General features: G+C 52.7%; 5 protein-coding genes and 1 non-coding gene across 6 annotated transcripts; 4 read left to right on the plus strand and 2 right to left on the minus strand.

The window, feature by feature from the left end:
* Positions 1-15: 15 nt before the first annotated feature.
* MYCTH_2300783 (uncharacterized protein) lies at positions 16-7,249 on the minus strand. Its single transcript, XM_003661374.1, has 3 exons — positions 7,064-7,249; positions 1,645-6,844; positions 16-1,594 (listed from the first exon to the last, which is right to left on the minus strand). Exons 1-3 carry the CDS (start codon positions 7,131-7,133, stop codon positions 166-168), a joined length of 6,699 nt encoding a protein of 2,232 aa, XP_003661422.1. The 5' UTR covers positions 7,134-7,249; the 3' UTR covers positions 16-165.
* Positions 7,250-7,400: 151 nt separating this feature from the next.
* On the minus strand, positions 7,401-8,733 carry MYCTH_2300784 (uncharacterized protein). The gene is made up of 2 exons (XM_003661375.1): positions 8,644-8,733; positions 7,401-8,588 (listed from the first exon to the last, which is right to left on the minus strand). The coding sequence occupies exons 1-2, from the start codon at positions 8,682-8,684 to the stop codon at positions 7,655-7,657; spliced, it is 975 nt and encodes a 324-aa protein (XP_003661423.1). The 5' UTR covers positions 8,685-8,733; the 3' UTR covers positions 7,401-7,654.
* Positions 8,734-11,289: 2,556 nt separating this feature from the next.
* MYCTH_2300786 (uncharacterized protein) lies at positions 11,290-13,079 on the plus strand. The gene is made up of 2 exons (XM_003661376.1): positions 11,290-11,987; positions 12,048-13,079. The coding sequence occupies exons 1-2, from the start codon at positions 11,626-11,628 to the stop codon at positions 13,054-13,056; spliced, it is 1,371 nt and encodes a 456-aa protein (XP_003661424.1). The 5' UTR covers positions 11,290-11,625; the 3' UTR covers positions 13,057-13,079.
* Positions 13,080-13,416: 337 nt separating this feature from the next.
* Positions 13,417-14,889, plus strand: MYCTH_2300787 (uncharacterized protein). The gene is made up of 4 exons (XM_003661377.1): positions 13,417-13,699; positions 13,838-14,233; positions 14,660-14,706; positions 14,813-14,889. The coding sequence occupies exons 1-4, from the start codon at positions 13,622-13,624 to the stop codon at positions 14,832-14,834; spliced, it is 543 nt and encodes a 180-aa protein (XP_003661425.1). The 5' UTR covers positions 13,417-13,621; the 3' UTR covers positions 14,835-14,889.
* A 784-nt stretch (positions 14,890-15,673) lies between these two features.
* On the plus strand, positions 15,674-16,292 carry MYCTH_2125144 (uncharacterized protein; the record flags this gene model as incomplete). Its single annotated transcript, XM_003661378.1, has 3 exons — positions 15,674-15,744; positions 15,948-16,006; positions 16,126-16,292. The coding sequence occupies 3 exons, from the start codon at positions 15,674-15,676 to the stop codon at positions 16,290-16,292; spliced, it is 297 nt and encodes a 98-aa protein (XP_003661426.1).
* Positions 16,293-17,003: 711 nt separating this feature from the next.
* MYCTH_t58 lies at positions 17,004-17,075 on the plus strand. The gene has a single exon. It is a non-coding gene; the product is annotated as a tRNA-Thr (tRNA).
* Positions 17,076-17,524: the final 449 nt, after the last annotated feature.

Below are 17,524 nucleotides of genomic sequence, written 5' to 3' on the forward strand. Positions count from 1 at the left end.
CTGTGATAACCATGCCCGAGTCCCCAAGAGACAACCCAGCAGATTTTTTGAACTGTTACATAAAATCAAACAAATTACCACCTCACCCTTGGACTGTTCCCTTAAGAGTTCTTGCCCGGCCGACCCAGAGGGAGCGCCTTCCGCTGCATCTCGCTGCTCAAACGTTCATTTTCCATCTTCACCCACAATCGCTCTCACCTCTCCAGTTCCATCACCATTGACTCCAGAAGGAGTACCACCAGTAGCGGCGGCGGCGGTGGCAACATTTCCCTTCTCTGACAACCCTTCCCTCTGCACCTCCACCGCAACCCACCACCACTCCATGACAGCCGGCGCCATAGCGCCCATCTGCGGCTTCAGCAGCCCCAGGCCCGCCAACCATTCCATGATCAGTTCCGTCTCGAACAACATGATGACGGGCTTGAGCGTCTCGGTGAGCTCCTCGGCGCGCATCGACCCTCGCGACGCCAGCGTGATCAGCACCGCACTAAGGTACTTGAGCCAGCGATCCACGTCCACCTTGCCGAAGACGTCGCACCAGACGGGCACGGCGCCCCCCGGGCCGCAGGTCGGTGGTGGCGTTGCCTTGATGCGGCTGCGTAGGTCGGCGAGGGTGGTGTCTTCCCTTCCCTTCCATGCTTCGCCTTCAGCGGCCGTCATGGTGACTTCATCGTAGAGGTAGGAGTCGGTCGGAACGATGTCGAGGCGGAAGTGCATGTACTTTTTTGTGTACTTGCGGGTTTCGTAATTTCCTGGTTCGTGGCCCATGGGCACGTACGGCTGGCCTGTTGTTTCGACGCGCACCCGGCCATTGGCCTGCAGGTTCAACAGGGCCATGATCATGCCGTCGTTGGTGATGTAGGTGACCCGTTTCTTCGTCTCACCCGCGCGGAAGGCCTGATCGAGCTCCTTCTTGAACTGGGTCGCTTTGGCAAACTTCTCCTGCTGCGCTGCTTTCTCGAGGGCATCGATGACCCGTGTGTTGAAACGCCAGCGGCGACCGTTGGACCATTTCGAAGACGATTTGGAGATGACGCCCTGCCGCTGCAGCTGGTCGACGCCCTTGATCATCAACTCGGTGATCTCGGTTTTTGCGCGGTTAGGGAACAAGCTGTTGCGCCTCCGGACGACGGCCTCGGCTGGGTACGCTTCAACTGGCGTCACGCAGAGCGACCGCGTCCAGGACATGGCCACGATCATATCGGTGCTTAGCTTCGGTTCCGGGTTGTTATCCACCGGTAGGGCGAGAGATTCAGATGTCGCGTCCTGGAACTTGTTGAAGATGGATCGTTGGGGGTGATAGAAGGCCTCCCTCCAAGGGCGGTTGCCATGTCTGAATTTGGTCACAACGAACTTGTCATCCAGCTCTTTGCGCGTCGAAGGCAACATCCTCCGTTCGGCCATGTCAAGCTTGGTCGTCCACTTGATTAGGGATTTCCAGTCGTAGGCCAGCACATTATCGTAGTCGATGGGCGGGATCTCGTTGTTTTCGTACGCCTTGAGGAACGCCCGCCGGAACTTTTCCGTCAGGCCGACGATGGTCGACAGCCGGTCTTTCTTTAGCGCACACCAGTAGTGCCGCAGCTGGCTTATCCTGCTCATCGTCAGTCGCTTAGGTCACGGATTCGGAAATGACCAACTCACGTTTGGTCAGGCACGAGCCTCATCATCAGTCCCCAATCTACGACCCTGTCCACGCCACCAAGCAGGGTAGTCACGGCAACGAACGCCGCCAACCGGACATTCTCGCTTGACCAGTCGAGCTCTTCCCCGTCGCCCCGCAGGAAATCTTCTTCTGATCGTGGGTACGCCGTATGTTCACGCATCGTCTTGATAGCCGTGAGCTTGAGCTTGGGAGGCCTGCCCTGCATCCGCCGCACCTGCCCAGGAGCCTTTTGCGGGCGACGCTTCTTGGACGATGGCTCACCGTCTCTGGCAGCTCTCTCAGAGTCCTCAACACACGTGACATCTCCGTAGTCATCGTCTTCCAGTTCCTCGTAGGGAAGAGTCTCAAGGTCGTACTGCGTCTCGTCTGACCACGCCAGAGTTATGGGCTTCGAATTCGCCTTTGACGCAGGCGGAGAGACATTGATGTAGCTGAACCCGGGAGGCACCTTGCCGCCCAGCATGACTGCAGTGCCGACCCGGGACTGCTCCCATGCCGCGCATTGATTGACGACGGAGCAGAATTTGGCATACTCCTTGTCAACCCAGCCACGTAGTTTGATTCTGTCGGCTTTTTGTTTCTGTGCCATCTCCTCCGTGCTGGTCGGAAGATTCTGAGTCTGGAGCCACTTCAAGCTAGGCATCCAGCCATTGAGGGCGAAGCTGCCTTCGTAGTGCTCAAAGAAGCCCAGGGTCAGATCGGGCCAAGTCCCCTTGGACATCGGCTCAAGAACGGCGGGCGAAGTAAATCTGAACGCCTTAGGTTCCTCGATTGCTTTCTCAACCTCTGCCTCAACTTCCACCTCGCCGACACTACCTTCGGTAGTCTCCCGGCTCGAGACCTGGCTTTGACCCTGACGCTCTTGAGCTTGTTCCTCGTCCTCATCCTCCAGACTTGTATTGGGCTCTAGCATCAGCACCTCGGGTGAGACAAACTGGACGGCTGCGGGAGATGGAAGGTTTTTGAAAAATTCGTCGGGCAAACTCCTCAAACCTGGGTTCCTGGTTCTACCAAGCTCCGGCGAGAGTTTGGCCAACGGTTTGTACGGATAGGATAGCCTCCGACGGCTGCCGCGAGAGCCCGGTTTGACCGGTAGGAGACTGTACGTCTTTATTGCTTCGAGCACAGAGTGTCCGTCCCGCTGATCCGGCTGCGATATTGATTGCGTATCTCCAATAATGCTCGGGTCCACCGGTATGTCGGGATATGCATCGGCCTCTGGATCCGTCCTCGCCTTCTTTTGGGGAGGCTCGGTCCAAGTATCGTCACCAACTGGCCGCTTCCGTACACCAGTTCCCTCTTCTGCCAGCCGCTCGGTGTCCCGAATCCAAAGGGGATCCTTCCTTGGGCTGATGACAGGGGCCGTGTTCTTGTAGTAAGGCGCGTCGAAGATTTCAACGTCCTCGATCTTGCGTCTGCTACGGAACTTTTGCCCGTTGGTGTTCGGTTTGCTGTTGACGATATTCTTGTCATGGGTCTTTCTGTCTAGTTCCTGCAGCAAGGCTAGCTCTTCCTGGGTCGGGGAAAACGCAGGCGGTATGAAGATGCCTGGGTATGATTCGCGCATTTTTTGCTTCATCCTGGTTGCGATGATCCCATTTGGGTCTACACCGGTCCTGATGAGGAGGGTACATGTCTGCAGCCGTCCCCTCTCCGTTTTGAGCATGTGGGTGTGAACGCTGGCAAGCTTCCGATTCTCCAGAGCCTTGACCGCACTCGTGCAGTTCTTCCAGGTGGGAGGCATCTGATTCTTAAATTCTTTCAAAAAGACATTTGTCAGGGCGTAGAATAGTGCCTTGTCGCCAGGGAAGACGCCGAGATTGTTGTCCAGGAGATAGTTGATGATGTCGAAGGCCTGGGCCGTTCTTCTCTTAGCATCGCTGGTCATGCGTTCGTAATTGGAAGAGCGGGTGAATGGCTTGTAAAGGCCCTGGTCGGGAAGTGACGTAGAAGTCTCTGCTGTCCCAAGCTCTTGCACGTCCTGTGGATAAGGGGGCTCAGGATATTCGCTTTTGGGCGGCTCTGACTGGTGGCGCCCAAGGTCTTGTCTCGACGGCGAACCCTCCCCGTATTCATCCGGATAAGGCGCCTTCCCTGAAGGCTGCGGAGTGAATTCTTCTGGTTCGGTACGGGAGGCCTCCTTGTTGCTGAATGGGGCGCCAGTCATCGGAGCGCCCTCAGATGCTCGAGAGCGCCAGAGCGCTGTCGATGCGGTGGGGCGAGAAAGCCCTTTCTCGAGCGGCTTATCGCCAGCAACCATCGCAGTCGCACTGTCTCCAACAGAAGCTGAGCTCTTCTGAGCTGCGTCACCTTCAGCTTCGTGCATGTGTTCTGTGTATGACAAAACACCAGCGGGGGTTTGGGGGCGAGTTTCGGCGTTGAAAGGTGTCCCTGGCCCAAGAGCGCTTGAGGAGGACGGAGGAACCGTATTGTTCCAGGCCAATCCAGGCCCTTCTGATCCAGACATGCCGGCTGGCATGTTTTTTGGCCGTTCCAGTTCCCAGTCTACTGTTTCCTCGTCGCCGGCGTCAGGCAAATTCAAACCACGGAACTTGTGAGCTGGGCCCCGTACGCAGCGCATAGCAGCCCGAACTTTGGAATGTAGGTGAAAAGTCCTTTTCTCCCCTTTATTCCCGCCCTTAGGCTTGCGCGTACGCCCTATGCCATCTTCTTCGCCCGCTTCGCTATTCGCGTCGGACGGTGGTACGGGAGTAAGCCTGCGACGCTTGCGTGAACGCTCGAGCAGCACGGCGGGGTCGAAATTCGGATTGCAGGAGACTTGAGCTTTTTGTTGGTGGTACTTGAGGCCAATGTCATTCTTCCAGGAACCACCACACAGTTCGCACACATATGGTTTTGCTCCGGCGGATGAGGCCTGCCCCCTCTTGCCCTTGCCTCGACCGGCACCATGCCCTCTGCCACGAGGTGGCTCGGAAGAAACAGCCACAACCGTGATCTCCTCCGAGGTACCAGCACTTTTCTCCGGTGACGGCTCTTGATAGTCAGGTGATCTCATCCTGGTGACCTCTTGCTGAATCCAGACGGCACTGTTCTGGCTGTCCGTGTCGAAGTTGAACGGATATGTCTGGGGCTGCAACCCGTCCTTTTCCCTCGTTGTGAGGAGCAGGACCTTCTCGTCACCGCCTGGGACATCTTGTATTGCCGGCTCATCGAGGTTGCTGTCAACGGGAATGGTCACAGGCTTCTTGAGACCTCTTCCGGATCTCGTGAAAGTGACTTTACGCTGCGCACGGTCTAACTGCAGCTTCCCAGGAACACCGTTATAACGGACATTCAGAACGAGCTCTTCATCTGTTGGCACATTGGCGGCTTTGTCGAGCGTTGTGGATGTTGACACTGTACCCTGCTCTTGGGGATCTGATGGGTTGACCGGATTTTCCTCGACGCCTTCATGGCTGGCTGTCATCTCGTCAAAGGGACGCTTCAGAGATCCGGCGGACGCGGATTGGACATTATGCTCTTCTCGATCCGGTACTACTGCATCCTGTCCTGCCGTTCCCCCAGTAGAACCCTCGGCTGTGGACACGTATTCCGGTCTGATGCGAGGTAAGAGCTTTCGCTTGGCTGAGGGCTTGGACTTCCTAGCAATCCGCGACATGTCTGAGAGCGTAAAGTCTTCACTCGAGCTGAAAGCTTTGGGTCGTACTGTCCCAAAGCCATATGGATCCGCCGACGTGGAGTCTTCAAGGTCCCCTGTTGCAACTTGATCCGTCGTGGATTCTCTCTCGTCAATTCCGGGAAGGGCCGCTTGTCCTGTCGCCCCGGGGGCCGAGAACATATAAGCCGAAGTCTTGCCGGTGCGCACGAGCTTGCTCACGACTTGGAACTTCTTGAGATGCGGCGGTTGCTGGGTTTCGGCGACCTTTGTGAGATAGCTGGAGAGATAACGCCGATGCTGGTAGCCGACCGTAGCCACGCTAACCTGAGGATTGGAAGCCCCTTCTGGACCGGCACTCCGAATGACCTCGAAGACTGTCTGGGCAAGGGGCTTCTCGGGAGTCCAGCCGCTGAAGATGCGCCTGACCTTGGACCGGGCATCGCCACTTCCCTGGCCGTCCTCACCCGACTTGCCGTAGAGAGCAAGTGCGTTCGGTTTTGGCTCTCGATGCCTCGTAGGGTCGGAGTAGAGTGATGTCTTCTTCCCGGTTGCGAGGAACTTGTCCCATTCTTCAGCACTGGGGTCCCGCACGAATTTAAGACAATCCTTGAAGATCTTGCGCGAACCCGGGAATGAGGCGGCCGTGTATTTCAGAACACCGATATCAACTAGCCGCTGGCAGTTCTTGGCCAGGGTCTTCATCTGCCACCGTTTGCCCGATACGCCCATTTTGAGTCTCAGGTCCGCGTACCGGATGACGTTGAAGGCCTTGACGACGCCCACGGCGGTTCTACCAAGGGCGTCCATGTCGATGTTGTTACCGGTCCACCGCCCATGCCAGGGCACGGGTTCTAGGTCTTTGCTTAGCGTCTCGGGGGATAGGTCAAGGCCGTGAGTTTCCGCCTCGACTAGAGGAGGGGCAAAGTCGATGAGCCAGAGTCGGCTGGTCTTCATCTTCTGGACCACGACTGTCCGCTTGGCAATATAGCCTTTCCGAGCAAGCGAATCTGTGCGCTTCGGAAGCGACCTCTTGTCCTGGTCAACAAGGCGCCGGAGGTCACTCTGGAGGATGCCCTCCGACCTGGATGACGCGATACCCTGGAGGCAGGCCCACTCTAGGGCAGGTACCCGTTTGTAATCAACGCCATGGCGAGTCAAGGTCTGCCAAACCAGATCTTCGGCTGGGTAAATCCTTGGCCTGGTGGTGAGCGTCTTTTTGGACTTGTCGCCTTTGGCATGGTCGATTTCTTTGCCATGAGCCGATGCGGAGGCGATGGCTGGGTCGACCGAGTCGGCTTCTGGCAAGGCGAGGGCTTCGCTCAATTCGAGTCGATTCCAGCGCCTGTTGCCGTTGATGAGAATCTGCGGTCGGGAACGCAGCCAGTCCCAAGCCCAGCGGGCGGATGCCATCTCGGCTTCTGTAAGGGTCTTCTCAATGTCGGCATCGTCAATCGATCCCCGCAGCCCGCCGGCTGCGTCGTCGTGAGATGACGCATCCTGGCCATTGAGGCTGAGGTGATATCGCCGAACAATCTTCAGCAACTCAGTTATCGAGACTCCTGATATCGAGTTAGCAGCGCTGTGAGCCAACAACAGGGGAACTAGTACGGCTTGTTTCGCAGATCACAAGACGGCCGCTCCGGATATGATAATCGGCCACAATCCTTCGAGATCGACGGTAAAGAGCAAGTTGTATACGGTATTCCAATGGCATGCCAACTATAACTTGGAAACATATATTGACGTCGGGGAACCCGCATTATTAGTATGCGACGTACCTTTTTGTCCAGAATACGCGATCTCAGGAATGAGGTCCTCCAACAGGACCTCAAGTCCGACTCCGCTCATAATGGCAAAGGATCGTGTCTCATTCTTGACTGGCGAAAAAATTGACGATAGTGAGTCGATGCGGGAATTGAACGCTGATGCTCGTCGTTTTGTGTGGCGGATATGAGGGAGGATCGCGATGGCGAAGATGCAGGAGGATTTTTTGGAGGGGCAGCCAAACCGAGGTGGGGGTGCGGCAAAAGGCTCAACGGATACGTACCGTACCGTCACTGATTGACATGCGACGACTCAAACTGCCAACGACAGGGAAGAAGCTTTGTCAATTACGGCTGTTTTACAGCAATTGCTCAAACGTAGAGGTAGAGGCTTTGGAAATGTGCCAGCTCGAAATCGATAGGAAAGAAACTCTCGGGATACTTTCTCCCCATACCTACCATACCTTGGTAGGAAATTTTCATGAGTTGCCATTTATTTTGACGATAGCTTGTCCCCAGGACAGCTTGCGAATTCCGATATCTCAACCATATTCACCCTCCCATCCTCAGTGGTCCTGTCGCTGCTCCCTCTCCGCCTTGAATATATCATGTGCCGACGGTAGGCCTCCTCTCGCTCATCAGCTTCCGGTACGACGCCACCACCTCCTGCCGGATGCTCTGCAGCTCCTCCCTTTTCCGCAGACTGCCTGCGGCTTTGGGAATATCCTCAACCGCCACCGTGGCCCCGCGAACGAGCAGGTTTTTCTTCGGCAACTTTAACTCCGGCGGAGCCTGCGCGACATCGTGAAGGCCAATCTTCTGCTCCCCCCTCTTCTTCCGAAGCTCTTCCCAGGGATCCTCGTCCGGATCGCCCTGCTCGCCGATAAACTTCCCTCTCTTGCCCTTCTTCTTCTTCTTCTTCTTGCCCTGTCCTTCGAGCTCCAGCTTCCACGACACGCCGAGGGCGGCCTCGTTCTCCATCTCCTTCTCCTCGGCCAGCTCGCGCTCTTCCTCGCGCCGCTCCCGTATCTTGCGGTCGATCTCGCGCCACTCGGCGTACATGTTCTGCATCTTGCGCTCCTTCCTGGTTTGCCGCACCTTCAGACCGAGCGGGTCCTTGCCGTTCTTGACCGTCTTATTCACCAGGCCGCTGATGGGCAGGGCCGCGTCAACGCGCCGGCTGAACTCGGAGAGGCGCTCGCCCGGGCGGATCTTGAGGTCTTCGGCTGTGACTGAGCCAGAGGTCGACTTTGCTGCCTCGGTGGAATTGGCTGTAGATTTGGCTTTCTTGCCTTTGCCCTTGCCCTTGCCGTTTTCCGGTGCATCACCGTTGTCTAGCCCGGACCGCGGTAGCTTGCCGTTGGCGAGAGCCATGAGGCGCTTGAAGGCGCGGGGCGCATCGTCAAGATCTTTTTCGCTCCGCTTCCTCTTCTGACCGCTTTTTTTCCCGGCGTCAACAGTCTTCCTCTCGGCCGCCTTTTTTTTAGAAATGGTGGTCGGGGGTAACGGTTTAGCGATTTGCGTCGGGGGGAGGTCGAAACTGCTTGCTGTCAGATACGGAGGAACATAGCTTGACTGGGGAGACAGGTTATTACGTCGACTCGTCTTTCTCTCGCCTTGTATGCTTATGCGGCATGTTGGACAAGCTGATATACTGACACAGTATTGCTACTTGCTGAGCATCGATGCCGGGTCGAATATGCTACAAACCAGGGCCGCCCACGAAAAAAACTCCCCACAGACGCGATAAGATAAGGATTCGAGTTGCACTACTCCGTACACTACTCCGTAGTTACATCCGTACTCCGTACTATTACACTACGACGTGTAACGTCAATCATACCCATGTCGGTCACATACCAAATTCGGCCACCAAATCTCCACCAAATTCAGGGGTAATATATAGCTCACAACACTAACAAGGACACAGTCAATTGAATCTATTCATAAGCTAACACTCCCAGAGTTAGTCAAATATAGAGTAGTCTATAGGTATCTCCTTCTATACTAGCTTTGCAAAGCCTACCTTCCCCTATAATGTTATATACTATGCCTTTTACTGCTATTTTTCCTCCTTCTTTGTAGCTCTCTTATCTATCTTTTCCTAGATAGCTATAATAGTAAGTATATATACCTTGTTAAAGTACTTCTTGGTAGTCTTTTTCTAATCATTAGTCCTTCTCTTAATAAGTTCCTAGTTTAGAAGATTTAGTATAAGATTATTTACTTATAAGGTTAGAAAGTCTTATTTTAGATAGGTAATTACCTTTTTTACTAGGCTATTATAAACTTTAGATAGTTCCTTTATAAGGTTATTAAACTAAAAAAGTATCTCTTTATTATTGGAATAAAAAGATATTTCCTTTTTTAATATATTTATATTGGATTTATAGAGGTTAAGAACCTTTACTAGGTTAAATGGAATTAGCCTAGCCCCTTTTTATATATTAGTAATGTTCTTTAATATTATTTTATATACCTAGAAGTAAATATTAAAAAACTAGTAATTATTAATTTAAATTATATTAAAGAGAGTAGTTTTCATAATAAATTGGTAATATTATTATATTAAAAGGCTAAAGATACTAATATCTGGAAGTTATGATATATAGATTAAATATAATAGTAAGTAAAGAAAGATAATATTATAAAAGATATAGAATTTAATAAACTATAATAATATATAACTTATATAGTTATCTAGAAGAGGAAGATAATTCTAATTAACTATTTATGGTATTATATATTATTCAAAGTACCTAATCTATTCTACTATAATATTATAATTAGTCTAGCTATTTAGACTAACTTAAATAATAATATATAGGTTAAGGTTTTAAGGAATCTATAACTCCTAAATTAAAATGCCTTTAAAGATTATAAATAAAGGTAAAATATAATTATTAATATTAATATACTTAATAATTAAAACCTACTTATAATTACTAGGCTAAATAAAGGTTAGCTTTTATACCTTTATATAAGGTATAATAACTATTAAAGTATCCTTAATACCCTTTATATAGCCCTTTTTATCTATATTATGGATATTATTATTAGTAATATTATATATAAGCTAGGTAATTTGGAAAAGTTTAAACTACTACTTTAAAGTCTAATAATCAAAGGTATCTTTCTAGGACTAATCTAATATATAAAAGTATTATATTTAAACCTCTAGATTGTATATAAAGAAGTTAAAATACTAGCACTTTCTAAGAGATTTTATATCCTTTCTTATAAGGAAGAGTTAACTAGCTAGATTCTTAATAGCTAAAATGGATATTAGCTAGCCCTAGGTATTAAGTTAGTAAATAGCTTAAATAAGGGAAGCTTCTTCTATATTTAACAGGCATTATTATAGCTTTCTAGAAGCTTAAATACTCTTATACTAACTAGAAAGACGGTCTATAGGCGTTAATCAGGGGACTCTAAAGAGGATAGTAACTTATCAAATACTAGGGATATCTTTTTATTCGAGTGCTAGGATTATAGCTTAGATACGGCCTTCTTGATCAAGATTTAAGTTAGCTATCATCAAAAAGGTAGAGTAGACTTCGAATACTGTAAGAAAAGAGAAATTCGTGGTAAACTAGCTTACGATGTTAGTATCTTGGTGGTATACGTTTAGGGGCTTAAATTGGTGGAGATTTGGTGGCCGAATTTGGTATGTGACCGACATGGGTATGATTGACGTTATCCACAGCGGACAGAATAAGGCGGAACGTGCGCTGGTGGGCCTGCCACTGCCAGCACGGCCCCGCGGCAGTTCTGGAAGGAATCCATGTGGGTCGTCGATCAGTGAGTGGATGGTACATCTGGTCCTCGCCCTTCCATGGATTCCGGCCTTTCCCTTGGCTTTGGACGAATCAGCAACAAGACCCTGAGCACGACCACTCTACGGAGTACGTGGTAGGGAAATCGAAAAGTCGACACTCTCGCCTGATAATTAGGACGAAACATGTTTATCAAACCTCATTCGGTCATGGGAAAGGCATTGACCGAGGCGAGATGGTTGTCACTTTGCCCGCCTTTGACGCCGGCGTGCGGAGAGTCCAGACCGCTGGACGCGTTGTGACCCCGGCTCGGGCTTCTCGGTTTTCGGCCCCGTCCTCTGCGACTGGCGAACGGGAGTTGCTCCTAGGTGAGGTGAAACTTGGAAAAAAGGGCAGGTACATGCAACTTCCTGGCATACAAATGCACGAACTCCCCCCAGCTCGGTTCGCCGAATTCCTCAGAATGTTCTTACGTTCTGCCGCCCCGCACGGCGTCGGCTGATCGTTCTCTCCCTCAATTGTCTCAGTTTGTCCCCTCCTGACCTTGCCTCGTCGTTTGAATCGAATTCGGCGCCTTCCCTTCCCCCCTCAGCAGATGACCCGCCGCGTTCCGGGGCACGAGTAGGATCAATTGCCGGCGAAATAAGCGCGTACCCAACACTGGGACCGTCTTTCTTAACAGCGTGCGGAGTACATGCATAAACAATCATCACATAGTCATAGTGCGAAGGTGATCCCCTCAGCGTCGACAGCAGCTACACTACTCCGTAGGCTACCAGTAGGTAATTGTAACCCCGGATCATGCGGCCGGGATCGGTGGGTCTGGTGGAGGCGGGGAGCCAGGAACCGGCAGCGGATGCAACACTAGCGGAGGTGGCCATCGCCGGGGATAGCCATTCTTCTTTATTAACGGCGCGCCCTCGCAGCGCCGGCCACAAACATCAGCCCGAGAGTTCCGACATCTTCTCAAATTTCTGGTCAGCCATGGCGCCGTGGAGGTCGGACAAGTCCAAGTCGGCAGTGTCGGCCGAATACGCGGCCGTTGCCGGGGACGCCAAGGAGGACGAGGATGATAGCTCGGGTGCGCTTAGAAATAGGGCAGGTCAGCAAAGGCCTGGGATACCACGAGCATGGCAGACATGCATCTTGGGCCTGGCCATGGTGTAAGTTGGGCGCCCATCCATTATCCATTTTGCACCCAGAGTGCTGACTCGATCTCGCAGGGCGGTAACATTCCTTGTGGTCCGTGTCAGCGAGTCAACAGCGTCCCATTGTTCTGAATGGCTCAGGGCCAAGCGCAATCCCTTTGCAAACTGGGGCAAACCGGGCACCGGCACAGAAGACCTGGCGTGGTACCCGACCGACTTTCTCCGGGACGTCTTGCCAATTCCGTGCCACTCGCACAACGACTACTGGCGCAAGATCCCCCTGTTCAACGCGCTCTACGCCGGCTGCACCGGGGTCGAAGCGGATGTTTGGCTGCGAAACGGCGATCTCCTCGTCGGGCATGACAAAGCCTCGTTGCAACCGAACCGCACCTTCCAGAGCCTCTACGTCAATCCCCTGGTCGAGATTCTCACCCATCAGAACCCGAAAACGCCGTTCTTCCGCGGCAAGAATAACGGCGTCTTCGACACGACCCCCGACCAGCCGCTCGTCTTGCTCGTCGACATCAAGAGCGACGGGCGCGAGACGTGGCCGTTGGTCTCGAAGCAGTTGGCCCCGCTGCGCGAGAGGGGCTGGCTCAGCTACTACGAGAAGGAACGGTTTCATCGGCGCCCCATCATCGTCGTCGGGACGGGCAACGCGCCGTTTGACCTGGTCGTGGGGAACTCGAGCTATCGGGATACCTTCTTCGACGCACCGCTGGACAAGCTCGAGAATTCGGGCTACAACTGGACCAACTCATACTACGCGAGCGTCGACTTCTGGCGCGCTATCGGGCCGGTGTGGTGGACGAGCGGGCCGAGCCAATGGCAACTGGACAAGATCCAGGCCCACCTCCGCGAGGCGAGGCGCAGGGGGCTGGTGTCGCGGTATTGGAAGTTGCCGTCGTGGCCGATACATGTGAGGAATAAAGTCTGGGAGGTGCTGGTCGAAGAGGGGATCGGCATGCTGAATGTCGACGATCTGGATGCAGCCAGTAAACAGGATTGGACAAAGCTGGAAGTATTGGAGAAGGACGGGATGATTAAGTCTGCCACCCGCGAAGGCGAACAAGTCGCGGGGTGAGAGAGGGGGGGGAAGCTGTTGAGATGGGTTCAAAACCGCAATAGACTACATACACATGGATGCGGAGAATCTTTGCTTGTCGAAACGCTGGGTACGATGACGCAAACAGAAATGATGATGGGTATCGGATTCCGGGCATCGTCCGTATCTTAACGACCCCGCGGGCCCCGCTCCGTTGCCCCCCCCTCCCCGAGTCTCCGGTTGATCTCCGACAGGGACTGGTGGTGCAAGTTCGCCCACCACCAAATGTGGGGTTGGTGAGCTCATATCTCACACGTGTACCAGCAAATACGCGGCGGCAAGAGGGGAGGGGTAGCAGAGGGCCCGGTATGTGCCCGGTATGCTTTAAAAAGGACGTCTAGATTCAGGCAGGCGCTTGAGGGACGTAACTTCCTCGGTGCACATCAACCGACAACGCTCTGGTTCTTGGTTCTTTGGTTGACATACTTGAAGAGACAAAAAAAAACCGTCGTACTTGTACGAAGTAGCAGTGTATCTACCTACCTACTTACAAGACCCAAGGAAGAGAAGAGAAACCTGTGACGTATCCGTCGCTACCACAGCAATGACAGAATCTCAACGTGCCCGTCGTGGATCCATCGTCGCCATTGCAGAGCAACGGCAGAACCTCGCATCGCTCGATGTAAGTCACCCAGCAAGCACACCCGCGCCAATCCCTCGCCCCCATTGGTTGTTCTGTTCCCCTCTACACTTCTTAGTCCCATCCAAACCCATCCAAACCCCCCGAGCTAAAAAAAGAATAAACAACGAAAATCAAAAGTCGTCCATTCTCGACCGCCTGCCCGCCTATTCGGCCACCCTCTTCGAGGCCAAGACGCAGAAGCGGCTCACGTTCGAGGCCATCGCCGAGTACCTGGGCCGCAGCGAGGTGGCCGTGGCGGCCATCTTCTACGGGCAGGCGCGCGCGTCGCCGGAGGACGTGGACAAGCTGGTGCGGCTGCTCGGCCTGTCGGCCGAGTCCAACGTGGCGGCCCAGATGATGGGCTTCCCGGACCGCGGGCGCGCCGGGCCCATGCCGCCCGTCGAGCCGCTCATCTACCGCCTGTACGAGATCGTGCAGAACTACGGGTACGCCTTCAAGGCCGTCATCAACGAGAAGTTTGGCGACGGCATCATGAGCGCCATCTGCTTCAACAGCAAGGTCGAGAAGGAAGTGGTACGTTCTCAGACCCCTTTTTTCCACGTTATCTTTTCATTTTCTTTCCGTTTCATTTTAGGGCTCTTTTTTTTTTCTTTTTGTGGGGGAGGGGGGTGGTGGGGTGGAATGTAGAAGGAGAGGGAGGAAGAAAAAAAGGGAAGAAAAAAAGGGAAGAAAAAAAGGGAAGAAAAAAAGGGAAGAAAAAAAGGGAAGAAAAAAAGGGAAGAAAAAAAGGGAAGAAAAAAAGGGAAGAAAAAAAGGGAAGAAAAGAAGGGAAGAAAAGAAGGGAAGAAAAAAAGGGAAGAAAAAAAGGGAAGAAAAAAAGGGAAGAAAAAAAGGGAAGAAAAAAAGGGGGGAGGGGTCCTTGAGAGGCCGCGCTCCTTGCTGCAGGGAGGGTTGATATCTGAAAACCATGGAACAGTGGCTGACACTAGGACCCGACAGGACGAGACTGGCACGCCGTGGGTTGTGATCACTCTCAAGGGGAAATGGTAAGTTCTGAATCCTCCTCATGTCCTCCTGTCCCTTCAATCTTCTCGGGCCGGCCATCTGCAACTCGACGAAGCTGGACGTCTTTGCTGATACTCGAGTGTCTAGGCTTCCATTCAGCCGGTTCTAGGTCCCAGGCCGCGGTGGTGGATGTTCAGATTCCGGCCAAACATTGGGTGACATCACGGTTTGGCTTCTCCCTTATGATGGGTCGGGTGCATCGCGGGGCCGAAGTGTTATCATAGGAGCAGCGGGCTGGGATAGGTAGTCACGGCCGCGTCCCGCCTCATGATTGAAGACTTGATGCTTCCTTGGTGGACCTGATCTCTTTTAGCCGGCTGGGGTTGGGCGCGTGACAGGCAGGGGTTGGAATCAACAATACTAAGGGGTTTAGGGAGAACAATACTAAGCACAACGCCACCACGACCCAAACAATAAACAGATTTGCAACCCATACGGCCCTTTTCTATATGCAAATTCCTAAGAGTATCTCCGCGACCAAGCAAGATGCTCTATCAGAGATACCTGGACGCCTCGAGAACCGATAGTTTCTACGTTGCGCATATCGTCTGGCAAGTCTAGAAGCTTTCCCTCGCCTCTCAGGGGGCGCCGACCCCTCATCTAAGCAGACGACAATACTAAGAAGACAATGCTAAGTTTTCCCTCCTTTCGCCATGGACGCTGAACACCCCTCTTTCTACGTATTTGTATATCGCAACAACGAAGCGAGGGATGTCAAAGAATGTGATAAGGGCGAGGGCGCCTGCCATTCTTCGGCCGTGTTGAACAGTGGGAAGAATAGCAACCCAGGCCCTCTGGGTTCCTTCGAGGTGCGACCAATAAGTGTATAAAAAACCTCACCGTCGCCGGCTCCTAGGAGCCGGCTCTCCCTCGTCATCATCATCACACACAATTACACAGCACACAAGACAAACTCAGCTGTCCAAGCAAAAGGTGAAGTCAGCCAACATGCCTTCCACCACCACTCAGCCCAAGGTCCCCCAGACCTCGATCAACTTCAGCGGCTACTGCGTTGTCATGTAAATGACAACCGGGGCATTTCCGGTGCACTAGGCGGCCGTGACAAGTTCTCTTTCTCTCTCTCCTGCCATGACCTGTAAGGGGTACTCTCGGGTCTCGAACCTCTCACTCTTTCAGCGAACAGGCATTCACCAAGGAGGGAAGCACTTCGCTAATCTTTGCCCAGATTTGCCTACCTCTGTTCGCTCCGACTCTTCTAAAGCCTGAGGGCCCAGGAGACGGATAGCTCGTCACGACCGACCGGCGGCACCACCCAATCCAGTCGGCCGGCCTCAGAAGAAGGAATCCTTCAAACCCGACCTTCCCACCATCACCGCTACCGCCAGCTTTCTTTTTCTTATCTTCTTATCTTCTTTTCCTCCCCCTTCAGGGAATCACAGCGGCCAAGAACCAACAAAAGTCATTCCCCCCGTTTTCGCCTCCGATTGCTATCAACACGGACCTCAGCCAGCTCGGCTATTTCACGCACTCGCTGCCTTTCGGGTTCCGTCTGCCGGCGGGGCTGTGTTACGAGTTCGACGAGTTCGTCCTCGCCGAGGATGAATGACGGGAATGAGGAGATCCGCGACCTTGTTTCCCAAACTAATACAGCAAGGGGTTACAGCAAGGGGTGCAGATAGTTCTTCGGGATGGCTGGAGGGGAGGGGATGAGAGGTTCGGGGGAAACTGAGGTTGTTGTTTCTTGGTGGCTTTTTGTCTTTTCTTTGGTTCAATAGTGTATTTGGAGGAATGGGGATATAGTTGAACGAGGCCGGTCTAAAAAAAAAAAAAAAAAAAAAAAAAAAAAAAAAAAAAAAAAAAACCACCTTCTGTGCTTGCCTCTCCTGACATTCTGTGATCGAGCTTGAACTGCTTCCTGAGAACGGTGCGGGCAGCACTGGAGCACTCTGAGGCGCCGCAAAAGTGTATCGGACGCCGGACAATCTGCCTTCCATGCCATACCTCTCCCAGAGAGCTCTGAGCATGGCTATCTTACTCGAGAGACCAAGTCTTTTCGGAAACAAAGGTATCCCCCACCTGCAGGGATTGGGTTTGGCCGCTTTCACTCACATGGTCATCTCCGCTGGCGTTGTGGTACGGCCGCACCAAGAACGCCTCGGTACCATTCGGCCCTATCCCGCCCAACTCTCCAAGTTCCAGCTCCCCCTATTTCCCTCCTCTACTAACGCCCTCTGATGCATCTGATAACTCCTGGGAGCGATTATCAGGATTAGGAAAATAGGGGGTTGCCATCCGCGTCAATGTCATCATTCAACAAGCCCGCATGGCTCAGTGGTAGAGCGTGTCACTAGTAATGACAAGGTCACTAGTTCGATTCTGGTTGTGGGCAATGAACCTCGTCTACGAGGTCCTGTTTACTTTTGCCACTTTACATGACCTCCAAATCGAGGTCACGATCCCATTTTGGCGCATTGAGCGGTGACATGGAATGAATATTTCTAAATTGCTGCTCATGAACAAACAGTGGCAAGTACTCCGTAATGAGAGGCTGAAGTTGCAGACAGTCGACTGCCCGCTTTGGCTTGAGCGGTAATTTTTCTTGCAAGCTGCGGCCCGCATCGTTCCCTGAAAAAAAAGGTCCTCCGCAGCCGTTCAATGACAATGTCAATGTATCCTGATTTCTACCTCTGCGTGCATTCCGCTACTTCCGCTTCCAACAACTCTGGTGGGATATCAGCGCCGGGGGTGTGGCCTGCACCGCGGCCTGCCTTCCCAAATGGGGCGCTTTCTCAGAAGGGCATGGAGGGTTAGGGTAGCAGACGCGAGATGCAGAAGTGC

Source organism: Thermothelomyces thermophilus, chromosome 2 (genome assembly GCF_000226095.1).
Source record: "Thermothelomyces thermophilus ATCC 42464 chromosome 2, complete sequence".
NCBI lineage: Eukaryota > Fungi > Ascomycota > Sordariomycetes > Sordariales > Chaetomiaceae > Thermothelomyces > Thermothelomyces thermophilus.